This window comes from Lepidothrix coronata, unplaced genomic scaffold (genome assembly GCF_001604755.1).
Source record: "Lepidothrix coronata isolate B3197 unplaced genomic scaffold, Lepidothrix_coronata-1.0 Scaffold141, whole genome shotgun sequence".
Taxonomy (NCBI): Eukaryota; Metazoa; Chordata; class Aves; order Passeriformes; family Pipridae; genus Lepidothrix; species Lepidothrix coronata.
This window is the reverse complement of record NW_016690321.1, coordinates 2322250-2347993: the sequence shown is the minus strand read 5'-3', so window position 1 is coordinate 2347993 and position 25744 is coordinate 2322250. Positions and strand designations below refer to the sequence as shown.

At 40.0% G+C, this 25744-nt stretch overlaps 1 protein-coding gene across 1 annotated transcript in view; it reads left to right on the top strand.

The window, feature by feature from the left end:
• Positions 1-740: 740 nt before the first annotated feature.
• The window catches only part of GRAP2 (GRB2-related adaptor protein 2), a 39559-nt gene continuing 14555 nt past the window's right edge, over positions 741-25744 (top strand). The window contains exons 1-2 of the mRNA XM_017827573.1: positions 741-823; positions 25583-25685. Coding sequence (XP_017683062.1) covers positions 25608-25685 — 78 coding nt within the window. The 5' untranslated portion in view covers positions 741-823; positions 25583-25607. The remainder of the gene's footprint in view (positions 824-25582; positions 25686-25744) is intronic.

The window sequence follows — 25744 nt, the reverse complement described above, 5'->3', positions numbered from 1 at the left end:
CTAAATAGGCAAATGTGCCTTTTCTGTGTTCTTGTAAGAATCAGATTTTCATAACTCTTTTTCTCACAGCTTGAAGACAGCCCCCTGGTTCACACTAATCCCTCAATCTGATGAAATCCTGGACAGTCAATATATCAACTCTCTCTTGGTCTGTGCCTACACAGGCACAAGATGATTGTTGCATTCGCCTGTGTTTGCTTACAGAGATCCAAGTGCATCTTCACATGTGGGTGCCCCATGCATATACACCCATAGATTCTGTTGCATCAAATGGGGTGTGTAGCAGGAGAGCTGCTTCACGAATTCAGATACTGATAGTTTATGGCCACCGCTGTCCCCCCATAACAGAAAAGAGAGTGCATTTTAGACCTTTGATGGCTTGCTCTTGGGGATCACTACTTCTGTCCAAAGGGGCCAGTGTTTTCCAGACAGATATATTAAAGAACTCAGCACTGAGCAAGTTATGAGGTGCCCCAGCACAGCTGTAGCATTCAGAGAAACTGCTCTAGAGCAGTTTCCCTCACAGTAAAAGAATAAAACCACTCTAAGCTGATGAGCCACTCACAGGTTCGGTGAGCTGCCGTGCCTGTGAGTTCCTGCGTGGTTTGTGGTTTGCACCCTACTAGCTTGATTGGCTGTGCTTCAGGAGGGAGAGGCTGAGATGCTGGGGTGAAGACTTGTGTGTCCCACATGGCTCCACAGACTTTGGCCCTTGCTAAGCATTTGTGCTGAAGACAGGTTGTTATGAGACTTGTGCCATTCCCCCATCGCTTTCTCTCATCACAGAACCTGAAACAGGAAAGTGCAACCACCTGCCTCAAAGGTACAGATCTGCTTGTCTGCTTCCTTCTTTCACTATGAAGTTTTAAGGGTAAATACGCTGAGTAAATTAGTATCACATTTTCTGTGGAGTTAAACAAATAAGGTCTTAGCTGCAAGGCTTGAGATTCAGTGTGTTTTCCACCGCAGGTGCATCAGGTTTTTCGCCTTGTCAGTGGGGGATCAGGACTGTGCTCAGGAGGAGTGTATTTATTGGAACAGAACAAAGAAAATAATGAATGGAGAAATTTCTTTGTATTAGTCAGGAGCACAAGAGATATCCAGATTTCCCGGAAACTTTAAGGTTGCTCTGGCAGAGATCAGACTATTCTATCTCTGAGACACTCATTGTGATCATACCAACAGGGTCAAGATGCTTAGAAAGAAAAATGCTTCTGGCAGCTGAAGATCTGGCATTATTGACCCTCCTTTTGGTGTCTTCTGTGGAATGTGGTGGTTTCTTAAGGGGTCAGGCATGAATGTAATTTCTCCTCAATTGTTTTTTAATGTCCTTGTAAAGCTTTTTGTAAGCCTAATATGCAATATCATTATGAGACATTTCTTTAGACTGGAGTGCTATAGAGCTGTATAGCAAGGTCTTGTGTGTGTTTCCTGTGTGTTTGTGTACATAAAGTTCATAATAGTTGTCTTGTAGGAACAAAAGGACATCAGTCTATAAGAAACATTTTAGTAGCATCCTATCAGTACAAAATTTTCTTAGAAAAAACAATAATCTAAACTCTCTTCAACAGCAGTGGGAGAGTCTGTCCCTTTTATAATTGCCTGGTGAAAAAAGGTTTTATAATGACTGAGCTTTTACTAAATGGGCATGACAGGAGGAGCTGGGTTTTGGGATGAAGAAAGAGTTACCCATCAGTTATGTTTTGATGTGCAAGACTGCAGGTGATGCAGCCATCCACTTGAAAGCGGAAGAGAGAGAGGCCCATGCTTTAGCCTCTTCTCACAAGTTTCTGAATAGGACATAAAATCTGGCTATGATGTGATGGCGAAATGAGTTGTGGAACAGATATGGAGAAACCATGTTTCCTTAGTAGCAGCTCAGTGAAAAAATGTTGCAGCGAAGCAATTCTCTTTACTTTCCTATTTAGTGACATTTACTTCTATTTCTTTCTTACATTCTAACATGACAATCCCACGGATAAGAGATTAAGCACAAAATAGCAGGGGTTGTCATTCCCATTTTTATCAAGAAAGCAGAATAACTTGGAGATGGATGGAGATGCAATGTGAAATGTACACATCTAAACTTAGCATAGTTTTGTTATCTGGATTTTGGAGTTGCTTTCATCTCTAGCGCTCCCTTCTGCACACATCTCCTAAGCTAAGACTGAAGGATCTGCCTGGGCAAAACAGGCAACTTCCAGAAAGCCAGGGCTCTGCTGCTCAAGTTAGTTTTTTGTCCTGATCTCTTACACCTTCTTGCATTAGTTTCTATAAGGTGTAGCGTGTGTGCAAGCTTGTCTGGTTTTTATAAGTTATAGCCATTACTTTTCTCTTCGTGTTTGTCTTCCTTTACCTGTTCACATGGAATTTCTTTTTTTTCCTCAGGATTATATACTACTCTTGTAACCATACACCAATGCCCTCCGTTTTTGCTGATTCAAGGGCAACAGCAGTGAGGTTGTAATGTCCTCTGCACAATGATATACTTTGCTCTCCCCATCAACTTGCAGCTTGACAGCAGCTCTCTTTAGCCACAAGCAATATCTAAAAGTTTGGCAGGCAAGAGGCTGCTATTAAGCTACAGATCTGGAACTACTGCTGTAGGCAGTCTCTTCTGGTTTATTTTTACTGTCTGACATAATGAAAATGGTCTTCATTTTCTTCCCTATGTTTCTTTCCCTAACAGTATTTTCACTTGAAATTCTCCTCTTAGTGGAGCTGTAAGATATATGTATATAGACACACACCTTAAAATATACTCATTGGCAAGTTCAGTCTCTGATATTAGTTAGAAGAACTTACCTACTGGGGCAGATAAAATGCCATATGTTTGACAAGTAAGGAAATATTGCTACTAACAGTTGATATGTCTGGGTCTTTGGGGGTCATTTTAGTTTCTTTAACTTTTTACAATATAATAAGGCCCCAACTTCCACTACCATTTTCTCTTCTCTCCAGAGTTTGCTTTTGGTTTAAGAAGAATGTAACAATTCTATCTTCTTTTGGTTCCTCAAATGACTATATAGAATCACAGAATCATTAAGGTTAGAAAAGACCTCTAAAATCATTGAATCCAACCATTAAGCCAGCACTGCCATGTTCACCGCTAAACCATGTCCCCAAGTGCCACATACATATTCAATATAATGACTGTCACACGCTTGATCTAAAGCTCAGGGTTGACTACCAACCATATTCCAGTCAGCACAAATTTTATCCATAAATCTCGTGATATCTTTCAAAAATCTTTATTTTGCAACTCCATTGAAGGAGTCGTCTTAGTCTTTTCGTCTTCATTTCCCACCATTCTTTGCACATTTGGGCAGCAGGAAAGGAAGTATATTACCATCAGGGTTTATATGGCAGTAACTGTCTTTCCTGCACAAGCTTAATATCTGCAGACGTTTTTGCCTATTGATGGGCATTTTGCCCATTTGCTTTTAAGACAGATGAGTGTGAGTGCTCTCACTTTATAACTGTAATCAGGCCCAGGTACATGAGTGTGATGACATTGAGATGACAGAAGCACTAAAGCTGTACCAGCCAAACTAACTTGACAATCTGCAGAAATGAACTGGTCTCCTGATGAGGAGGTTTTATGGATTTTGGTGCCCCATGCCATTTAAATATCTCCATGTATGGCTGCACTGCACTTTTTCAATGCATCCTACAGTACAGAGACATGAAGTGACTTGCCCAGGTATGCACAGCAAAACTTTAGCTGAGCTGGGCTTGGAAACTGGATTCCTAATCTTTCTTCATCACCAGACAAGGCTGTCTTGTTTCTGCATTTTATAGTGATAATTAATTTTAAATACTATTTTAAATGAGCACTTTTTTTAAATGGGGGAGAGAGACTTGCACAAACACAAGTAGAATTGGTAGTCACATCAGCTAGGCTAACAAATGGTTCAAAACACAAACTGAATCCCATGATACAACCATTCTAGTGGGCTGATGTTGTACTCAAATGCTTCGATGTTTGATCACTACTGTCCCAGGGATATTTAACTCAACCCAGCTGGATAATCTGGGAGAAAGGAAGGGCATCTTCTTTTCTTTTGCTTTAGCCCAGAATGCTATCTCTGAAGCATAGTTGCTGTAAATAATGTTTCTAGAAGGATTTCAGATACATGAAAATGAAAAAAAATTATCCTGGAAGGGTCTGAGTTCTTCCCATAGCCATAACTTTTTTTAATTGTTCTGCTAATTAGAGAACCATGCTAAAGTACCATTTAAATAATATCTAAGCAGGGAAGACTAACCTTCGAGGAATAAGCTTGTTAAGAATGGACACATTATCCTGGCACTAAGATCAGAGATCGGTACTGCAAAATATTATGAGATGAAAGAAAATTACTCGAATGCCTAAATGAACATTATATGCCAATACATGATGAAATCCTTTTTTACCTCTCTTGGAACTCCCAAGATCCATCCTTCCTCCCTCTCCCCAACTCTAATCTTTTTTTGCATATGGCTTTATCTTTTCAGAGCAGTGTAAAGTACTAATAACATGCCATTTTTTCCCCGAGGCACTCTATGCCTTGTGTTCTCTAGTTTTTCCTTTTCCCATTTATTTTTTTTTTTATTATCTCATCATGAAAAATCCACCAGTAACACTTACAGTACAAACTTAAACCCCCAGAGCTCTGGCATTCCTTTTTTATTTTGAAAATCTAGCTACATAAATAATGTCATGTTTCCAGGTCATAGGCACTCCAAAATACAGCTGAGTTCTGGCACCGGAGAAGCACTCCATAACCCTGCAATCTAAACAGGGATGTGAAACAACTTCTAAAATTGTCTCTATGCATAATCGTGCCCTGGTAACTGTTTTTCATGTGGAAGTGTATAGTGTATAAAGCCAGGACACTAGAGGCATTCTCTTTGAGTCTTTGTATATGGCATTTGCTGAACCACATCAGACTATTCGTCTGTCACATCCAGTATGCTCCCCAAATAGTAGTCAAAACACTGATTCTGAGAAAGGTGACCAAACCTTCTATCAACCAAGTGTGTAGAGCTTTACACGGGATGGAACAAACATTTTCTAACTCTATCAGGATGATTAGTTTACAGTTTCAAAGTGGTATTATCAAGTTTCTAGTTGTATTATCATTACACTGATTGGACTATCCTTTCTTGATAATTCTAACAGTGTAACAGATCTCTGAGATTAAATCCATCAAAGCAAAAAAAAACAAATCTCCCAATCTTCTCAGCTGTCTAAAAGAACTGAATCTAGTCTGAAAACGCTTTCCCATCTTGAAAAGAAGGTGAATCTTAATACACTGAAGCCATCAAGTACTTTCACGTTCTTAGTAGAAAGGGATGAAGCGACATGCAATATTACATTGCCAAAAATTACATCAGTGTTGTCATAATCATGTCATTACCTTCAGCAGAGGCCATGTGCTGCACTTGCCTCCTTTGCCTACTGATTTGATACAGCATATATTGCTATCTCCTGTATACTAAGTAATGACACATGTACTACATACCCAAATGGTTTAACGCTACCTTCTCCTTTTGCTGTAATGAGCCCATTCAATAATGAAAGTCTCTGAATGTTTGTGTTGTCAGATTAGCTTTAAATGATGTTCAGGCAAACATTTTTCCTTTCCCACAACATCGCAGCAAGGCAGTTCTCAGTGGGGCTGACACTGCTGCTCACAATGGGAGTTTCATCATTCTGAGCAGCAGCTGCTTCACTCTGTTTCCAACAGAAGTGAAGCCAACTGTCCCTGCTGAAAGATGGTGGAGGCTCTACTATCTACTGAGAATCCAAGTGTGAAGTGACAAGCATTCCAAAAGGACCATTCTAACTGTCGGCAGCTCAGGTGTCTTGAAGTCTCCATTTGTAGCATCATCTGAGGGAATAAATTAAACACTGGGGAGTTTCTGAAGGGAGATTTTTTTGTAAGAAATATCATAAAGTTAAAAAATTCTTGAAAAATCTTCCTACATTGTCTACGCAAGATTTCTGTGATCTTTAAGTAGAATAAAAAGCTGGATTAACTAATCCATTATTAAGGCTATAGAAACAAGCAAAATATCAAACACAAAGTGTCAAGTTTCTTAAAAAAACCATATTTAAGAATAATTTTACTTAGTAAACTAATTAATAGATTTAATTGTAACTTCTCAGGAAATTAATTATTTGCCCTTACAGTAAGTGCTGTAATTCTTAATGTACGCTGTGCTTTTCATACACAGCAAAACCACCGAATCTGTATTTTAAGTGCAACACTCAAATTAGCTGTTAGTACGCAGACATGCCAAGTGCCTCCATAGTACATACTAATTAATTTTATTTTTAATTTTTAACTAGTTTTTGTCATTGTTCTGATTTCTTCCCTTAACTGTTGAGGTCAATGTGGCAAACAGGGTTGAAGCAACCACAAGATAATGTCTGTAGAAACTAATCATTCATTAATCACTGCAAATGCAGAATGGGTGTAGATATACTTTCCTAAATCTCCAGGGCTTCTGAGGGTCAGCTCTTTAAGCATCCTGAGCTTTATTATTAATTAGTTTTTTTTACAGAAAGGCTTGAACTGACTTTCAGACACTGTCGACAGTGGGTGCTCTGCACTGACAGAGGTTATGTCTTCGTTGCCAAAAACAAGCAGTGCTTTAATATTCAAGCAGTTTACTCCAGGTATATTTCTCGATGTGCCATCTCAGGCAGGAGAAACACAGGGGATTTTATAGCATCGTGGCTAGCTGTGGTCAATACAATATGCCTCCTTGGAAAGCAGCTCTAACAGGTACATCAAGGTAATAATTTAATTGGGAATTTAATAAGCAGTAGCTGTCTTTATTTAAAAATTTTAAAAAAAAAGAGGCTAAACACATCAGTTCTTGGGGTGCAGGCAACATCACAGCAGAAGAAAACCCAGGCCTCAGCAAGCTCCATTCTAAAAAGAAAGGTAGGAAGTAGAAGGGAGGAAAGATGAAGGGCTTGTTTGAATGAGGATCTCTCCCAGAGAGTTGTTTCAGGACAGTTCTTCAGGTAGCCATTAGTACTCCAGAATAAGAATTCATTTTTCTGGCATGATTTCTATCCCTTTGGCAGTGCCTCAAAACTCTCCACACCTGCTTTTACCTGTATTATAACTGTCTTGCTCTAATAAATCATCAGAGGCCCTGCTCTCACTTGAAGGATCCTTTCCTCTCCACATCCAGCTAAACAGTTTTTACCATTCTTTGCATACCATAACTTATAGAGACAGTGGGAATGGTAGCACACTTGTAGCCACTGCTTTGAGTCTTCTGAGCACTTTGTGATTTCAGCTGGTAATTTCAGGGAGATTTCTAAGGAAACCCTCAGTGTTTCAGGAGATGGTGTTAGTGACTCAGACAGAATTAAGCCCTTTCCTCTGAGTCAATACTGAATGACATGCCTTAGCACATTTCTTGCACATGAGACCCACAACTGTAGGTTGATTGCTTGTGCCCATCAATTATCCTTCAGCTAATTGCATGAGCCTAAAGGCATTTTGCCCTTATGGCCCAGGCAGATCAGTTTGAGTACAGTTTGCCTTCTGCACATCTGACGTTTTAATTTTAATTGGGCAGTTGCTGCTGCTGCTCCTAACCTGCTGTGCACTGCTGAAAAGTACTGGAGAAAGAATTTCATTGTTAGGTGAAGGGATGGATACAGGGTCAGGAAAAGCAGCAGCCAAACTGGAAGTACTCTCTAGGGTAAAGCTGGAGTTAAAGCACACAATCATCATATTTTAACATTCAGACTTACCAACTCAGCTAACCTATACCAGGGGTGTCCAGAGAAGTGTTATTTTCAGTGAAGCTGCAGCAAAAACAACCCAAGAACCATAATGGGCCTTCTTAATTAAAGTGCTAGGTAGTTTTAGCAAGAGAAGGCAAAGCAGCAGCTGTAATCCTTTCAGACACACCAGGGAGGAACTACAGCAGTGTGTGGCCCCTGCCAAGCACTGCTGCAAACTCCCCCACTGGAGCCTATCAGGATATCAGAAGTCTAAAGTGAGTCTGAATTTAATTCATGATTTATGAAATGCATTGAGAATCTCTTGGAGTGAACAGTGGTTATTTTCTTAATGAATTACTGCTATTTTGAACAGTTTCTATTTGTATATTTAATTTTACTTTTTTTGTTTGAAACGCTCTTTAGCTTTTGAGCAGAATGTTCTTTTGAAATGTTGTTCCCCTGTTCAGTCAAAATCTTGGCATGACATTTTTAAGGAAGTGGGTTTGAATGCATCAACTTCTGCTCTGCAATCTTAGATGCTTAATTGACTTGAGCTTCAGAAACGCTGAGCATCTACCTCTTTTCTTTGTAAGTTGCAGAGATGAGCAAAGTCCAACTACCTTCAGAGAGCACAACCAAGAAAACAGTATTCCAAAATTCAAAGAATGTTTTGTGGATATTTGGAGATTAGCTTCTTTTACAATGATGATCACTTTATTAAATATAATCATTTTTGTAACGCTAAACTAAAAAGCAAGGTTCATCTTCAAGACAGCCTACCATAATCAAATACAGCAAGATATGCAATAGTAGTGAATCTGAACATTGTAGTCCTTAAATCTGATCACAAGTAAATTAGATATAAGCAGAACAAACTGATAGAGACCGCAGCAGAAAATGGAAGTGCAGTGAGCATAATAGGGTTTTGATTTCTTTCACCTGGAAGCAGAATTGCAGTGTTGATAATATTTTTAGATGTATTCAATTTGGATAAAATTCACCTCATTCATCATGGAAGTAATCATATTAATCTGTGTTTTGAGGGGTAAATCTCCTTGTAGCAGTGCACAGGCCTTGTTTAAATCTTGTGATGAGTAATTCTTGCCACTGGTAGTTTTCTCGTTGCAGAACCCTTACCAACGTTCACAATGCATCTTGAAGGGTGAGAGAGGCACAGTTCCTACAGTTTGTAGCTCTCAAAACTTTCTTCTGCAGATTTTCTAAAGTATGTAAAGAGGAACACTTCTTGAAAGCTGTATGAGGTAGATGACATATAGTGTTTTCCATTGTGCCTAGTAAAGTAATTTTTCTTTTCCAGTTTGGAATTTTCCCTTTCTTTCCTCTTTTGTATTGTTTTCTAAATTCCATCTACAAATAATCAGTTTTCTGAAGTTACATAAGGAGAATATTTAAGCACACGGAGGTCAAGAAATAATGATTGTAAAGATAGCCTCATTTTAGTGTGTGTTTTGATAATATGCAGCTGTATAATTGGAGTCTAGCACTGAAGTCAATATCATCTAGGAATGTATATTGAAAGAAAATCTCAAATCATTTAATGCAGATCTCCTACCTAAATTATTTTCCATATGTCTTTGATCTAAGTGTGAGCATAATTTATATAATTGCCTGAATGAGACTTGTGGGTTTTTTAGAGTAGTCACTGTAGAAAAATGAGGTTACATTCTCATCTTGTGTGATTTCAAAGTTAACCCTGCTGTGAGCAGGGGCTTGAACTGCAGGATTGCCAAAAATCCCTTTTAATCTAATTATTGTATGATTCTATAAACAGCTCTGACCTGTTGGTTTCTGTTCAGAATACCATTTGCTTCACCTAATTTGCCTTATGAATAGGAAAGACAGTGAAAGAGTAAGGAGAAAAGCATAGAGCTATAACAGCTAGTCCACAGACTGTCAATAAGATATCAATTCCTTGATTTTTATTTTTTTTTTTGCTTTCAACTCTTCTTCATTAGATGATTCTTAGATGACAACACTGATGTCAGCATAGCATATTCTGGAGCATAACTGTAGGAACAAATGTGCATGACGTTTATTGTGTTGTGGAAGAAATAGCATACTTTCCTGCCCTCATAAAGCTTAATGTAATGTTGAATGCAACAGCTGACTGCTTTAAATATGTACACACCCATGTCTCAGCCTGACAACAAAACCAGGGTAAAACAATCATACTCTCATGGTTAAGTGAGCTGGTGGGGATCTGTGAACTGGTTTGTAGCTGTCTCCCCTAATTTGATCACCAGTTCCAATGGCTGCTAGACCTTTACCTCAGTAAGTGTGCCTTGGAGTGGACTCACTAACAAAATTTGGGTTTTCATCTCATTCCATTTTATCTTCTGTACAAAGCCAATACAAGCACAGTGGATAAGTTGGAATTACAAAAATATACCTGCAGTTGCCACACAAACAAATGTAAGAGTACATTTTCTTTAAACTTTTTGAACTAGAATTGCACTCACTACTTAATGGGACAGAACCTGCAATGACTAGGTCCAATGTTTAGGCTTTCAGATAACGAAGCATACCAGGCTGAATATGAATACAAAAGTCATGAATGTGCACCTTTGCTTCCACTAAAGCACTTTTATTTGGAGATTTAAGTACTGCCATTCAGTGGTTTGTGTGTAAACTGTGTTACTGAGCAAAAAATGACTGAAACAGAGAGACAATGTCCATTCTATACTCTCTCACTAGGGTTAATCGAGTGTGGTATCAATAACTTGCAGACTGGGGGAGGGAGGGAGGATCTGCAGTGCTTTATGCAGTTAGCAAATCTTAACAACTTCAAGGACACAATAATTTGGACATTTAAAAAAAAAAAAAAAGACAAATCAGTGCAGATTTTGGTGATGGCCTTTACCTATGCAACATGCTGCAAGTCTGTTCCTCTGGATGCAAATACATCATTAGCTCTGTACAAAACCAAGCCAGTATCTTTTTAGCTTGAGGCAAGATACCAGCACTCTGCTTGCCCCACCCAACTGATATTTCATCTCCTCAAGAATAAGTTCACGTGTGGCCCACTGATTCCATATTCACAGCGAGATTCTCTATCTTCAGTTTAAAGCACTGAGTCCTTATGCTATAGCCTTGAATATCTCATGAAGTATCTTATGTTTGCCTCTACAGCCTTGAAAATGTCTTCTGTGAGGCATTTCAGCAGAATCTGTCTCCACATAGATAGGTACATTTTTTTTAAATGAGAGCTAAGTGAGCGTCTTTGTCCAAAGTTTCAAACCCAAGTGCTTGAACTGGGGCTTCTAAGCCTCAGAGGTGATCTCGTACATAAAAATGGCTTAATGCTTAAAGTTACTAGATATGCAAGGATCAATCAGACTTCAGGGTGAGCTATAAAAAATCAGACTCCCTGCAAACTTGCACTTTGAACTTGAAGTATGAGCAGGAGTGAAGGAGCATAGTGTTAGGCCAGATCATGCTTTGAGAGGGTGCCATGTATCCTTTCCATGGAAATCTTTAAGTAGGTGGCTTACTGCTAATGATGTTTGACAAGTGTATAAATTCCAGCTTCCACTGGCACCTGTTCATGCTTATAGGTGATCCTTGTCACCCACATGCACAGAGCACACATGCGTACCCATGAAGTGCACACAGACCAGCTCATTCAGATTTGTATTTGCCAAAGAAAACACAACACACACGTCACCTGAAGTATGCTCATGGGACCTCTGTTCCTCTGTTCAGGCATACTGCAAATGAACATCTTTCATTTATAATCAGATCCCTAGAGGTACACATGTTCAAATATACTTTTGCTGAGATGTGTTCAGGCTTGCATGTAGAATGCCTACTCTTGTATGAGGGCAGAAAAGGCACTGTGTTCACCCACTCATGCAGGTAAATACCACATTCTCACATACATGCAGTCCGCTGTTTTCCCTGCATGTATTGTAACAAATAATTTAAATCTCTTTCTTCCCATCCTGCTTAACATGCAAATATGGATAGCACATCAAGATTAGAAATAAATGTAGCAGAATTACTTCAGTCAACCTGAAATGTCGAATGACTCATTCACACCCTTTGCAGAGTGTTCCCTTTTTGCCACATGCAATCTACTGAGTAGTCTGAAGGCTGTGTGGTTCCCTGCAGCAGAGTAGTAATCGATTACTTGCGCACTGAAGGAGTAGGACTGTGATTATTTTTGCAGGGTGTACAAGGGTTATGCAGAGAGGTTCCAGTGAGCCTCACTGACATGATGGTGTTCATACTGTGGGAAGGGGAAATGTAGGATGTCAGACTTGATCAACATATAAGGAACTTTTTGTGTTTAATTAAGTTTCAGTCTGCATGTTCGGTCAGTAACCAATATTCTTACATCATGGTATGACCCAGATATTTTTATTCCAGATAATGAGAACCCATTCCAATTTTTTATAATTCAATTATGGATTAAGATAAACAAGAATGTGTTGTTCCTAATTCAGAGTAAAAATGTCTGCATGTTAAATCATTCAGGAACTGCTGCTGCGCTTATATTTCAGAGGTATCGTAATCCACATGAACTAAAAAATGCATTGACAAACATGAAATATGTTCCACACTTTACTTAAAATGATACGATCACTGTGCAGAGAGAACACCAGGAATAGTAACAAGCTGGCATTCACATTTGTCTTATAATGAGAAGAAAAGTTGGATTGACTGTTGGAGTTGCATCTTTAAATGTATGAATTATTGTAATTGATTTCTTTTAAAACCCTTTCAGAACCATTCCCAAATGAGGATGCAATGAGCTAATGGCAAATTTATAGAAAGACTGTTTTGTAGCACTTAGGTCTTGTAAAAGGGGTACTGTGTTTAAATGGAAGTTGAGCTGTGATGACCCATTAAGCAGAAAAAACAGTTAATACAACAGAGCAGCTCAGAAGGTAAAATATGCAAGTGGTGACATTATGCAATGAAGGTATCACAACCGTGCTCATTATACCACAAAGCAGATACCACTAGTGGCATTTCAATTTCTTTGTCCTTACTTAAATGTGAAGCTTTCTGTGTGTATCGGTGTGTCAGTTTTCTCAGAACAAAGGTGGTTGTTAGCTGAAATTATGTATAACATGTCCAAGATAAGAGGGCCATAAAAACCTAGCTATCAGATTTCCCATGTTTGTGTTTCCAATATCATAGCTAATTGTGCATTGAACTAGACAGTTATATTTCATTCTTTCATAAAAGCACAAGAGGAGAAGAAAAATATATAAGGGAAAAGAGGCAAGACAAACTTTTCAGCAGAAAAACCACAACTTGTGCAGTCAGATGCAATTTTGCACTAGAACAGATTTATGGTTAAAAGGACAAAGAAACTACTTTTTCTTACTGAGCTAACTGTAGGTTTTACTTTTGTGCAAAATCATACCTATTGGCACACAATGTCATTTTAGTACTAGAATTCCAGATTTTGCACAATTATCTGTGATGGCAGGATTAATCTTAAAAAAGATAGCAAGAAAAATTGCAGTTTCATCACTGATCTTACTTTTCTTCACATTTTACAGAAAATTTCATCAGCTGGCCTTATCAAAGAAACATGCAGTAGCTGACTGGAAACATAGTATTATGTACCCAGCAGTATATACTAGCAGATTTTCATAACATTTTGTTAACAAATCCCTACTCAAATGTATTGCTCCAATACAGAGTCCAATATAACACTAAAAACTATTTTTACTAGGTTGGATTAATACTTTAATGTGATGAATTCTCTAGGTTGTGCTATGCCCAGAAGCAAAAAAATTATAGCCTTCTGTTGCATCTTTCATCTTTTACATAGAAAAGAGGAGTTTGCTAAATGCTGTGGAAATGAATCAATGACATAAGGTGAACTTACTCGTATTTTAGCAGAAACATTTACAGATTTTTTCCTAGATTTCCATTTCACATTGCGAAGTGCATGATTGCACGTACACAAAGGGAATTTACCATTCACATGCACATCCAGTGTGTATTCATATGCAGACCCCTACGAACACCAGAATTCCTCAGCTCTTAGTTACAGTGCAAGAGCGCAGATTTACAGAACAGGATGTTGGAAACTACTGTTTTTTGGAATCCTCTCTCTGACAGTCAAAGTTGGACATAATGAATCTTGAGTATTCTTTCCCATATTTAGATACCCAAATACAAGGAAAGCACCTTGGAATATCTTGATCTAATTGTAGGTGGGTTTTACTGTCTGTGGTTGGTTGTTTTTAATCAAGTCTGATAGTACCAGATTCTTGATTCTGTTTTGACTCTTTTGCTTTAGAAGTGACTTTTGAAAAGTCCTCCCTGAAAGGATATATGTCTGAAATATAATGCCACACCTCATCCCAATCTCTTGTATGATTGATTTGAGAAGTATAATTCTCCACCTGACTTGCAGCTAGCAGAATTCCCCAGAGCTGTTCACAGCTCCTGCGATTCGGAGAAGCTTTGAAGGTACTTGAAATTATACCAAAGACCAGTTTTAGGATAAGTAGTCCTAGGATTTCACAGAGCCCAAACATTGTCTGATGCCCACTTGATCCCTCTTGACTGCAGTCTTTTAGTAAGAGTAGATCTTTTTAGAGGATGAAGATTGAAAAGGGCTACACCTGCATAAAGGCAGATGTGCATAGGCGTGTGCATACCTTCCAGAACAAATTCAGAGATGTACATTTTGCTCTTTTTCTGGTCTACATCCATTTATCCTCCAATGAACCTCCAATATTAGTGCAAATATGCTAAACACACACGGTTCGTTGGTATATTGATATAGTGCGTTGATAATAGTGGTCTGTTGCAGCCCTAAATTTTGTGAATTCACTGAGTGCAAGCTCCACCTGTACACAGAAGCAGTTCCCTTGCTTACATACACATACATGCACAGTGGGAACAGGACTGGTTTTCTGATAACCACACACTTGCAGTACAACACATATCAGCCAGTCCTCAAGCTTACCAAGAGAAGATGAGAAAAATTGAGAGGCAGTTAGCAAGATAAGGTATGAGGAGATTTAAAAGAAAGTAGCATAGAAGGAAGCAGCTACATTTTTCATACTTTAGTTGTTTGTCTGGACAGCTTGAGAAGGAGCTGCTCGACAACTGTGCCAAAAGAGACGATTCAAAGCAACTTCCCATCAGGCGGCATTCCTCAAGTGTCTGCTCTTTAAGAGCAGTCAGGGAAAATTCGTTCTGTGGGAAGCAGTTAATGGAGCTGCATTACGGACCCCTTATTGTTCTGTCTGATAGAGAGACAGCAGGTTCACTTTGGCAGCTCCAGAGCACTGATCAGTTCAGATTAGGGGCACATCATCTGTCTGGCTTAATCAGGCATGTTTAGATATATTTATCATGATTAGAGGGGTGTAGTGCAGGGAGGGGGAGGAAATGAAGAGTAAGATTACTTTTCTCTGGCTTCAAATGGAAGCTTAGCAAATCCCACTGAGTCAATAGGTGCTCATCAAAGGCAGAATTTAAATGTTTTGTTGAACACTCCAGCATTGGATTCCAATCACTGAAGAAGAGTCTTCTTCTTTCTTTCACTTTCTTTCTTCCTCTACCACTTGCATGCAGCAAAGAAGAAAATCAGCAGCACATACAACTCGTGATTCATCTAGATTTCCAAGTGAAGGCACAAATTGCTATGTGGTGAACAGAGGTTTCCTTGACAGTGAGCTGGATCATCTTTGATCTCAATGGCCAGTCCTTAAAACACAGTTCATGGGCCTAGGCTGACAGAACACTACAGAACACAGCAGACATGCTTTGGCTACGTACCCTCACAGCAGCTGGCAGCACAGAAGCTGTAAGGCGGTTTTTCATGCCTGAACTCTTGGGCAGCAATGCAGCAGTTAAAGTAAGTCTATGGAAATCTAGAAGAATCATTTTTTAGTGAAGAAAAATAAGTCAAGCTTCCCTTTCTCTGTTGTAATCTACTCCTTTCTCCTCTGCAACTCCAGTCAGTTCTATGACAGTTCAGTTCTTGTGATCTTGTAATTGCTGTCAAGATGATAATCTGGGATGTCACAAGCATGGCTCAATTTGTAATCACCATACAAATGTAGAAGGTAGAAAACCTGACTGACAAGAATCAAAAAGCTGCTAGTGAGACACTAACAATTCAGTGGCAGGATTTATGGAGTAGAGAATGTAGAAGAGAAAGTTGGCAGGTTTGGAAGAATTTGAAGAAAATATCTAATGACATCAAGTTTGCCAGTACTTCTTTAGAATTCTGAAGTAGAGGATCATAGCCTTATACTTCCAAAGAAAAATCTCTTAGAAGTGCAGAGATGCTCCTCAGCTGGCATGGTAGGGAGTATATTTGGAAATCAATTAGCAGAATGACGGGAAGCATTGTATGAATTAAATAGCAAATTAACACTGTTGTTCAGGATTAAAGCCGCATCTCCTTGCAATAAATGGTGCTACATTGATGGGACCAGGCAGTTAAAAGTTGTACGCTCTCCTAGTGCAGGCACACCCATAGAATTGGAACGGTACTCTTACAGTTAAAGCTTATTCCTGTAAGAGAAATGGCTTCACACCTTTAATTGAAATAGTTGTACCACATGTGCAAGCGCAGTAGTCTGTAGTCATATCAGCTAAACTGGCTGTGGTTTGTGAGGGTGATGGTGACAAGATCAGCGCTAGAATAGCAATAGCTGTGCAACTGATGCTGTTGACTGAGCTTTTTGAAAATCCTGGAACGTGATCAAAGAGGGCTGTTGCAGGTGAGCAACAAGGTACAGAGCTTTCAAGAAAATCTTTGCTAAGAGGAACCATAGCAAATGGGGACAGAGCTCTTTCCAGATCAGTTCATGGAGCTCTGCAGAGAAGCTTTTATAGCACTGCCACTCCTGTGCACTCAGTCTCGAAAAAAATAAGTGCCCACTAATGACCTGTCACTGCAGACAGCCCGAGCAGCTGTTTGCAGAGAGCAAAGCAGCGAGAGGATGAATTGCTCTGTAAGGAGCATATCTGAACGTGGGAACAGGAATAGATGGGAGATTGGGAGAGACTAGACAGCTTCCATTCATAACATTCAGCTTTATGTGGATTTACAGTCCTGATGCTCCTGAATCCACAGATGCTGAGTTATTACTTACAACAATTACTTACAACAATTGAAATCTCCCTTGTTTCCACACTTTGACTTCTGTTTCTCTTGTTGGCATAACAGGTGGAGAAGCAGAACCACATCTCTTAGTTTGCAAGATGCTTTTTAAAATGGTAATAAGTTTTATATCTCTCTCTTATGACTTAGAACTTCCTGGACACAATTTATTGTTCTTCTTCATTTTCTCAGCTATTATTCAAGCTCTCTAGGGAAGTGGTCATAGCACCAAGTCTGTTGAGGTTCATCCGTACGATGCTCTGTGAGCAGCAGGGAGTTGGACTTGATGATCCTTATGGGTCCCTTCCGATTTGAGATATTCTATGATTCTATAATGTATTTCATCTCTCCATAACAAATGGAGGGACATCTTACAGTTCTCTCAATATTAGATTATCAATATTATCAATATTATCAATTTGCCTTTCTGGAGGCAAACTAATTAAGAACACGGGGAATTAGTTTGCACTGAGGACTAACAAAAACTGGCCACTTAATTCTTCATATATTATCAACTCAAATAATTCATAGTAGGCAAGATATTTATGCATTTTATTGAAAATAACCTTTTTTCCCTTTTCTTTCCTTTTATTTTCTTTTCCCTTTTGTTTTCTTTCCAGCTGCCCCCAGATAGAAACTAAAGTGAATAAAGTGTCTTGAAAAATGATTTTTCTCTTGAAAATTTCAGCCCAGCAAGAAATTACTAAAATTTTTGAGACAATGTATTCTTAGGCAGTTTTCAGGCATGTTTGCAGACATATCTATTTTGGGTCACTCACCTAAGTGCAAAAGCAGGTATTTCCGTTGCTTATGGCTGAAATGTCTGGATGTTCCTTCATATGGTTCAACATAGCTGTGGTGAATGTATTCTGCAAGATGAAGAGGTTAACATGTTACCATAACTGTGACAGAGGAGGAGTACACAGAAATGGAGAACAAACAAAAGAGAGTTATTCCCTATTCTATCCTATTTCCTATCCTTTCTCATTATTGGGAGCTTGCCACTATTGAGTGTTTTGTTTATAGTATAGAAAGCCACATCTTTTATGGCTTGACATTAAATAGATTTAATATTATAATGGAATGGTTCTGGATACATAACAGGAATCCAGGCAGTGACATTGTTTTGTGACATTGTCAGGCAGCAAGCATGAGTGACAACTCACAGCAGCGTTCTTGCTGGGGGGCCCATTAGATCACATCATGGTAGAAACAGAGAAAATAGGTCGTTCCAATGTGTAATATAATGTAATCTGTCATGCTGTCCACAGACCACAAGAATGCACATAGCTTAAAACCAAGAAAACTGTGAGGATTGGCATCCCACCTGCCTGTACAGAAATTTATATTCCTGATGTATTGATAGGCACATGTAAAACTTTTACATGGCAAGAGCTAGCTGCTGTATTCTTCTTATGGCCCCCTGCTTTCTGCAACTGTATATTTTTTCAGCAAAATGTATTGGGGATTATCCTCTTCAAAGGGAGTTTTCATTGTATCTACCCCTGACTGGTTCAAGTGCTTCATAATTTTCACACTCCCCCTGTTTTAACTTACAGATAGTCCAGGGAGATAATTGTCTCCCCAAAGGGCAGTGGGGGGGGGGACTACCACCTACCAGCCTGCTGCTGGACCGATTGTCTTGGACTAGCACATGGGGGTGTTTTTTGGTGAAGTACCACAGCTCATAAGAAAGTATGACTTGGGTCAAATTACAGTTCCACACAGCGCGGGAGATGCTGTGCCCAGCAACAGCAGTTTTGGGAAGGAGGGTAAGAGCAGGACAAGTAAATGTCAAAGCTTCTTCCCCTATGGCCTCCCGGATCCCAACACTCTTGGGAATGAGTTCCTAGTGCTCATGTTATAAGAAATGATGGATAAAAATTTCCTGTTTACCTTTTCCATGATTCTTGTTATTTTCTACATTGTTTTTGCATTTATCCCTCTGACAACTTTTTTTCTAGGGTGAAGAATCATAGTCTAAGTAACTCCTTCCTTGTTCAGAAGCTTTCCATTCTTTTGATCATCTTAAATTACTTTCTTTCTACTGTTTCTAAACCTATTGTCTCTGGTTTTGAGATGGAGGCATGAGAACTAGCTTCTGCATTCAAGTTACAAATATTCAAGCAGGTGCCCCAGGTATTTGTACAGTGACATGATGTTGCCTTCTGGCTTGTTCTCTGTCACTTTCCAGACACTTCCTAACCTGTCTTTTTGACTTCCACTCAGCTGACACTTTGATAGAACTATCCACAGCAACTCAAAGGTGTCTTTCCAGAGTGGTGATTTAATTTGTATTACCCTACAGTTTTTTCTCATCAGTAAGTTTTGTCACTTCATGTGTTCCAGATCATTTATGAATACATTTCCAAACTTTTAATCAGTTGTTAATCCTCCATAGGACCTTCCCTACTATTCTTTGAGAGCTTAAAGGGCTTTTTTAAGAGTCTTTGGTGAGAGACTTCATCAAAAAGGATTTAGAAATGCAAGTTTTGTATCAAGTGATCACCTATATATATACATGCTCATCAGCTCCTTTGAAGAACTCAGTCAGGTTTGTGCAATATGACTTCCTTCTACAAAAGCTATATGAGGGGGAATTGCTATGTTATTTCTCTCACATAGCCAGTAATTCTTTTCTTCATTATTCTTTCTACCAATTTCAGACATAAAAAATCAGACCTCCTGCACCTTTTGCATCCCCTCAAAACACTTCCCAAACACTGCCATTGTGTTTGCTGCTTTTTCTTCTAATACCAAGGCTGAGTTAGGTGTTGCATTGCATGCCACAGTTTAATTGTCAGCCTTTACTATTTCATGTTCAGTTTAGATTTCAGTCAAGATTTCTAAAATATAGAATCTTTGAATTTACTCTTGTTCATTTACTGATTTTTTTCCTAAAACCTTTTCTTCCAATTCTTTAGCTTGAAATGGTTCCCCTGGCTCTTTTCTGCAAAGAAAACCCCAGTGTGGGAACATCCTTACATCCCTATGGAAGATGCATGGATGCAGAGAATTAATTTAGTTTTTGTGCTTCGTTCTTATCTTCTTTGAGCATTCTTTTTACATCTCAATCATCCGTCAGCCTTACAGACACACTCTGGCAGGCTTCCTGCTTCTGTTGTCTTTGAAAATAATTTTATTACATGTTTTTATGTCTTCAGCTACTTGTTCCTCAAGATATGCTTTTCAACGGACTTATGGTTTCTCAGTTAACTTAGGAGATCTGTGCTTATTTTTGTTTTCCTTATTTGGGTAGAACTTGCACTTTTTGAGGGAGAGTACCCTCCTTTATTCATCTGTTAAACCACCCTGGGCTGAAGCAGCAGCAAAAGGCAGGTCCTTTTGAACTGACACTACCATTTTAAATATGCAGTATACCAAATATTTCCAGCATTGGAGACTGATAGTTGTCCATGCCTCGATGTGTCCTGTGACAGACACTATTATGTGCCACTGTCCCCCGTGCCCACTCCTGACTGTCCTTGTCCACACATGTGGACCCGTTACTGATGTGGCACATTGTCTCTGTAGGGAGGAGCCTGATACGGGCTGAGCTCTCCTTCTCTTCCGTCCCTTAGGTGGTAACACACCTCCTGCTTTCTAGCAGTGCCAGAGGAGAGGAGAGCTGCTACAAGGTACAGGGTGAACATGGTTCTTAGACTTGCGGGGGGGGGAGCTGTGTGGAAAAAGGTACTAAGGAGGAAAGGGGGGGGTTGGAAGAAGAAGTAAAGTACTGCGCAGTAGGGAAAGACCATGGGATCCCAGGGCCATCTTGTTTATCAGTTTTCGCAACAGGGCAGTGCTTTTGCAGGACAAATCCCTGTGCCTCAGCTGGAAACTGAGGGAGGAGGTGGGCAAACAGAAGGAGGTGCTTCCCCACCACCCTAGTCCTCCCCACCAACTCTTTCAGCACAGCAAAAATTTGTGAATTTATACTCTCAAAATAACAGGCAGTACTGTGCTACTCTCTTTAAGGTTGCTGTTGTACCGGCTTCCCATGTTGCTGCTCAACTCTACTCAGTCGTGACTGGAGTTAGCAGAGAAGATCCAGGTTCCCCAGGGAGATTAAGCACCATCCTAGTCTGGGGCATTTCTTACAGACTGCTGTTGGTTATAGAGCCCTGAAAGTCTGTTTGTTTTGTGAATCCAGTTCCTAGGAGGTTTATTTTGTTTGCACACAGGCTCAGCCCAAATGCTATGCATTGCTCTGGATGGCGGGATAGCCAGGACTTAAATGCAGCAGTTCTGAGTGTTTTAGTGGCTTGTTCACCCTTATAAATTAAACCCTCTTATCATTGACAGTCAGTGGAGCTGCACCGTTAACTCCATAGCAAGAGGTTTGCGTTTTTGGAACAAAATATTCCCATGCCGCTTGTACGTGGCTTAGCTGGTGAAAACAAAGCTGTTACCTATCACAGCTCTTCTAGATAACAGGTCCCTTCTCCATTGTTTCTGCTGAAATGTCATCTGGAGTTTCTGTACAGATGTTCAGGGTTGAATCCTGTCCCCAGTTGCTCATCAGTCCAATAGGTTGTTCTTGCAGAGCCGAACAAAGACACAGTAGCTTGCACTGTATATCTTGGTGCAAAATGTCACTGGATGAAGCTTCAGACTGGAAATGTGTGGTATTTTTTATGCTACAGGCATACAAAAAACCCCTTCTGTTCATACAGCTCCTTTAAGTGAGCACATTGTTGTAACTACACTCTCCTTCTGATGTTAATATGTGAGATTGAGCAGGGCTGAGCCTGGGCAGTTCCTGAGTGATAAAACTCTTTGTAGGTGGTGACCTTCCCTGGCATTGTTACTGCTGAATTTTGACCCAGCATGATAAAGGGTAACAGTATTAAACTCTTTGGGATGCTGCTGTCAGACTGTGTTGCTTCCTGACATGATTTGGGCCTTGGCACTTTCCATCAACAGAGATGCTGATGTTCTTGCTCAGGGAATGGCATTCTGCCAAAATAAAACGCCTGCCTTGTGCTCTGAAAGCCATGCTGCTTTTCACTCCTCCTTTTGTGAACCTTCTGTTGCACCAGTCCCACAGAATTGCAGTAGCCTTATGCCCCTTACATCCGCCCTGTTACAATCGGGAACTACGGAGAAAATTCACTCCATGTAGAAAGCCAGTACAAAATGGAGGGTACTGGTAAACTCACACTCAGAACTGAAAAATCCTGCTTTGAACACTGTGTAGGCTTCATGCTAAACTCTGTAAAAGGGGCATTTTCACAGAAAGTATTATGCAGTCTAAAATTGTCCTTGGTTATTCAAAAGCTTAAAGAAGGTGTATCAGGCAGTTAAAAGCAGAATCTGGTGTTCTGTCTGCAAACGGCAGCACTGTCCTTTGGGATAAAAGGTGCTTAAGAAATGTAAGTTATGATAATAGTGAAAAATTTCTGTCTGTGTTGTGGGATGGTGTTCGGAGTCACGCACATGCAGAGAGGGAAAGAATGGGCTCTTGGCGGGGGAGTTTTCATGAGGGCCCAGCACTGACCCATGTGGAGTGGGGATTCTCAAGTTACAGATGGAGGGAGAAACAGGATCAGAAAAACAGAACTGGTTTGAAGTTCAGGTGATGAAAAGTGGTAGGCTGGAGTTCAAAGACAGAATTATTGGCTAGTGTTGCTTTAGTAGTTGGTGGGAGAAGAGCTTAAGGCCAGAGCATTACTGCATTGCTGATTTATCAACACAGCCAACACTGTGTATGGTATTTGAGACACTTCTAAATCCAGCCGCTGGCAATGAAAAGCACATTTAATCCATGTGTTAGATTGTTTGAAGAGGTATCTGTCTCCCAGTCTCTATTCCAAGGCTGGGATTGCTGAAATTGAAGAGGAGGTGAGAGGGAAGATTTTAACTGTTTCACAAACTGTTCTCCTTTAGAGGGGGGTCACATTTGCAATAGACCCTTTAACATTTGGGATATAGAAAAATGAAAGGTACTCTACTCTCTTATCCCCTCCAGAGAGAACCCCCACTGTCTCTTCTCTGTCTAAGGCACAGAAATCAAAGAGAGGATTTGTATGAAAATAGTTTATTGTTTTTAACTGTGTTCTTTTCCTCAAGCTGGGATTAATGGTCTGCATTTAGGAGTTCCAGGATTCATCTGCATTGTTGGCTCTGATCTCTCTGCAGCAGGCCACCACTGCAAGATAAAATACTGAAAAACAGCCCTTAGTAAAGTAATTCTCCTTTAGTCTTTTTCTTCAGTTATTTTACATGAAAGAGTATCATTGTTTAACCAGTCCCCTCAAGGGTTAATTCTTCTTCAATTTAATACCCCTGTGCTCTGTTAGTGTGCAAGAGGCTGACACTGGCTATGGAGGCTATAGACTGAAGCTCCAAAAATGTCTATGCAAGAATAGAGGACAGTTCTCAAATCAGGCCTGAGCTGCACCTGCAGAGTTACACCAATGCCTTGGAATAAGAGTAGGGCAATCAGAGGGCAGACCTAATTAGCAAAGGTTATCCAAAGTAAGAACTAAAGAGCATCAGTAAGTCAACAGAGAGAACAGGGAGTGAAAGTGTTTGGAACAGATGGAAAGCTGAAGACTGAAAATAAAGCACCAATGTGCTTTAGGGTGTTATGGTTCAGCACTGTGTATATTGGAAGCCTAAGGCAGCAAACTGGAATAGCAGGCATACAGCAGACCTCAGCTGAGCTATTTACTCAAATCTACACAGGAGGCCCCGACACTGCAGCAACCCCAGTTTTGCTGTAGAACAGTTTCATGCTGAACAAGCAGAGCTCTCTATGGACCACTAAAAACTTTGCCTTGGTTCTGCATAGCTCTTATCAGTCACATGAGTACGAATTCGTCTATATGCAGCAAAAAAGAGGGTGTTAACAGAATCCAATAGGAAGCATGTAAAGATATTTTTATAGTTAGAAATGAGTTGAAACAAATCTCAAAACTAATATCCAGTGATGTTATCCACCCCTCCTGTGGATCACTTTATCCAGGCATCTTTAGTCAAGTGCAAAGGAACTCTGCAAGCAGGAAATAGACAACTTAGCCAATAAATAACTGCTTTCTACAGTTAGCACACACAGAACTTAGTTAGGATTGAATGAAATATTAGGCTAAATATTAGCATACTCCTCACCTTTGTAGAGGCACCCAAAGATTCTTTGCAGGCATCAATCAGAAGTGAAGAGTCAACCTCCATGGTTGCCATCTGTCACCAGCTGGGTCAGCTCTGATGGCAATGACAACTCAATAACCCTAATGATTCATGACGAGTCGTCAGCTAGACTCACTGTCCCAGTTAAACCTCATGTGGGTTTGTTTTTTCCCCGGAGATTTTATACATTGGTGGCTTTCCTTTTGAATCCCTGGGCTACTGCTGGTGCAGTCCCAACAGCCCTACCTCTGTCTACAATTTTTGCCCTGCAGACTTGCTCCCAGCTCACTCTCAGCAGTTTAAGTTGCACTGTATCAGAGCTGGGCCCTGGATCCTTGTTACACAGTTAAATCCCTGGGTTTTGTGTCAAAAGATTTCAGGAGGTATTGTAGAGAATTGTATTGTAAAGAAGTAGCCTTTTGATTTGAAAGTGGCATAATTTTGGAGCTTGCTCAGCACTTTTTGGGGATCTTGTATCAGTTCTAATAGGAGACAAGAAATATCTAACCCTACCTAGGGTTGTTCATACAGTTTCTTTCTAGGGCTTTCTGGTTAAGAATGTTTTGGTTCAGGCAAGTTGGCACTTCTTCTCAAGCCATAAATTCTGGGTGTTTTGGTGAGAAGTGAGGTTAGGTAATGGAACCTGTGCCTTCAGGATCATTGTTGCCAGATAATCCTAGCTTAGTAATCATAAAAATTACTTCTATATTAGTGCTGCCTGATCATCTTCAAAAGCTGGGCTGCAAGAGCATCTACTGGCAGTGCACTTGCTTAACGTGGCACTGCCTACCTATTTCTCATCTTGTCACTGGCAGCCTCACCACTGGCAATAGGGTCCATGAGCCAGCCATGGGAAATCAGTAACTCTCGATTGTAGAAGTGGTCCTGCTGGAGTACATCCAAGTTACATGAGCAGGAAGCGGTAAAGAAGCAAAGCTCATCTTGCCACTTCCCCTGACACATTGCAGGCTTTGGTTTGCAGGCTGTCTAATACATTTCAGGCTCCTGGATTACCAACACTGAGGTAAGCTAACTCTCTGCCTCCTTCATCATAGGGAATACAGCCTTTCTGTAAAGTTTTTTGTAGCTGAAAGTTGCGGTCACCCATGCTAAGCCATCACAAAGAAAAGACACTCTTTCAACTTTCAGTAATGTGACTCTTGTCCAAGAAAAAAAAAGAATTTATTGCAGGCTGTTTGTTTTGTCCACAGTTTGTCTCACTCTTGAAATAAAGAGTAAGTCACTGCAGAGGGCAAATGCATTTTTCTGTTGCATGACAGTCATTTGCTTTACTGGGAACTCTGGCAGAGTAGTGCTTGGTCTATACAGGTTTTTCACATGAGATTGCTGCAGAGAAAGAGATCTCTTGGAATAAGCATGCACAACAGGTTGTTTGAACTTCTGACTTGAGCTAATTACAGTCTCATCCATGCCCTCTCTTCTACCTGCTGATGTCTTTCCATGTCTAGTAACTAATGTCTACCAGTGGTTGGTGCATGTTCATCCATATACAAATCATAGCATTGCCTATAAGCTTTCCAGAGGCTAGACTCTGCAGTCTCAGCAGCTCGTAAGTGTTGACAAGTATATACTTCTTCCAGCTTTGCTCTACCACCAAGACACAGTATGGAAGCCATCGCCAAGTTTGATTTCACTGCTTCTGGAGAAGACGAGTTGAGTTTCCAAGCTGGGGATATGCTGAAGGTAAGTGCAGCCTCAGGCTTGACTAAACAGCATTTCTGAGACTGCTGCCAGATCTTTCT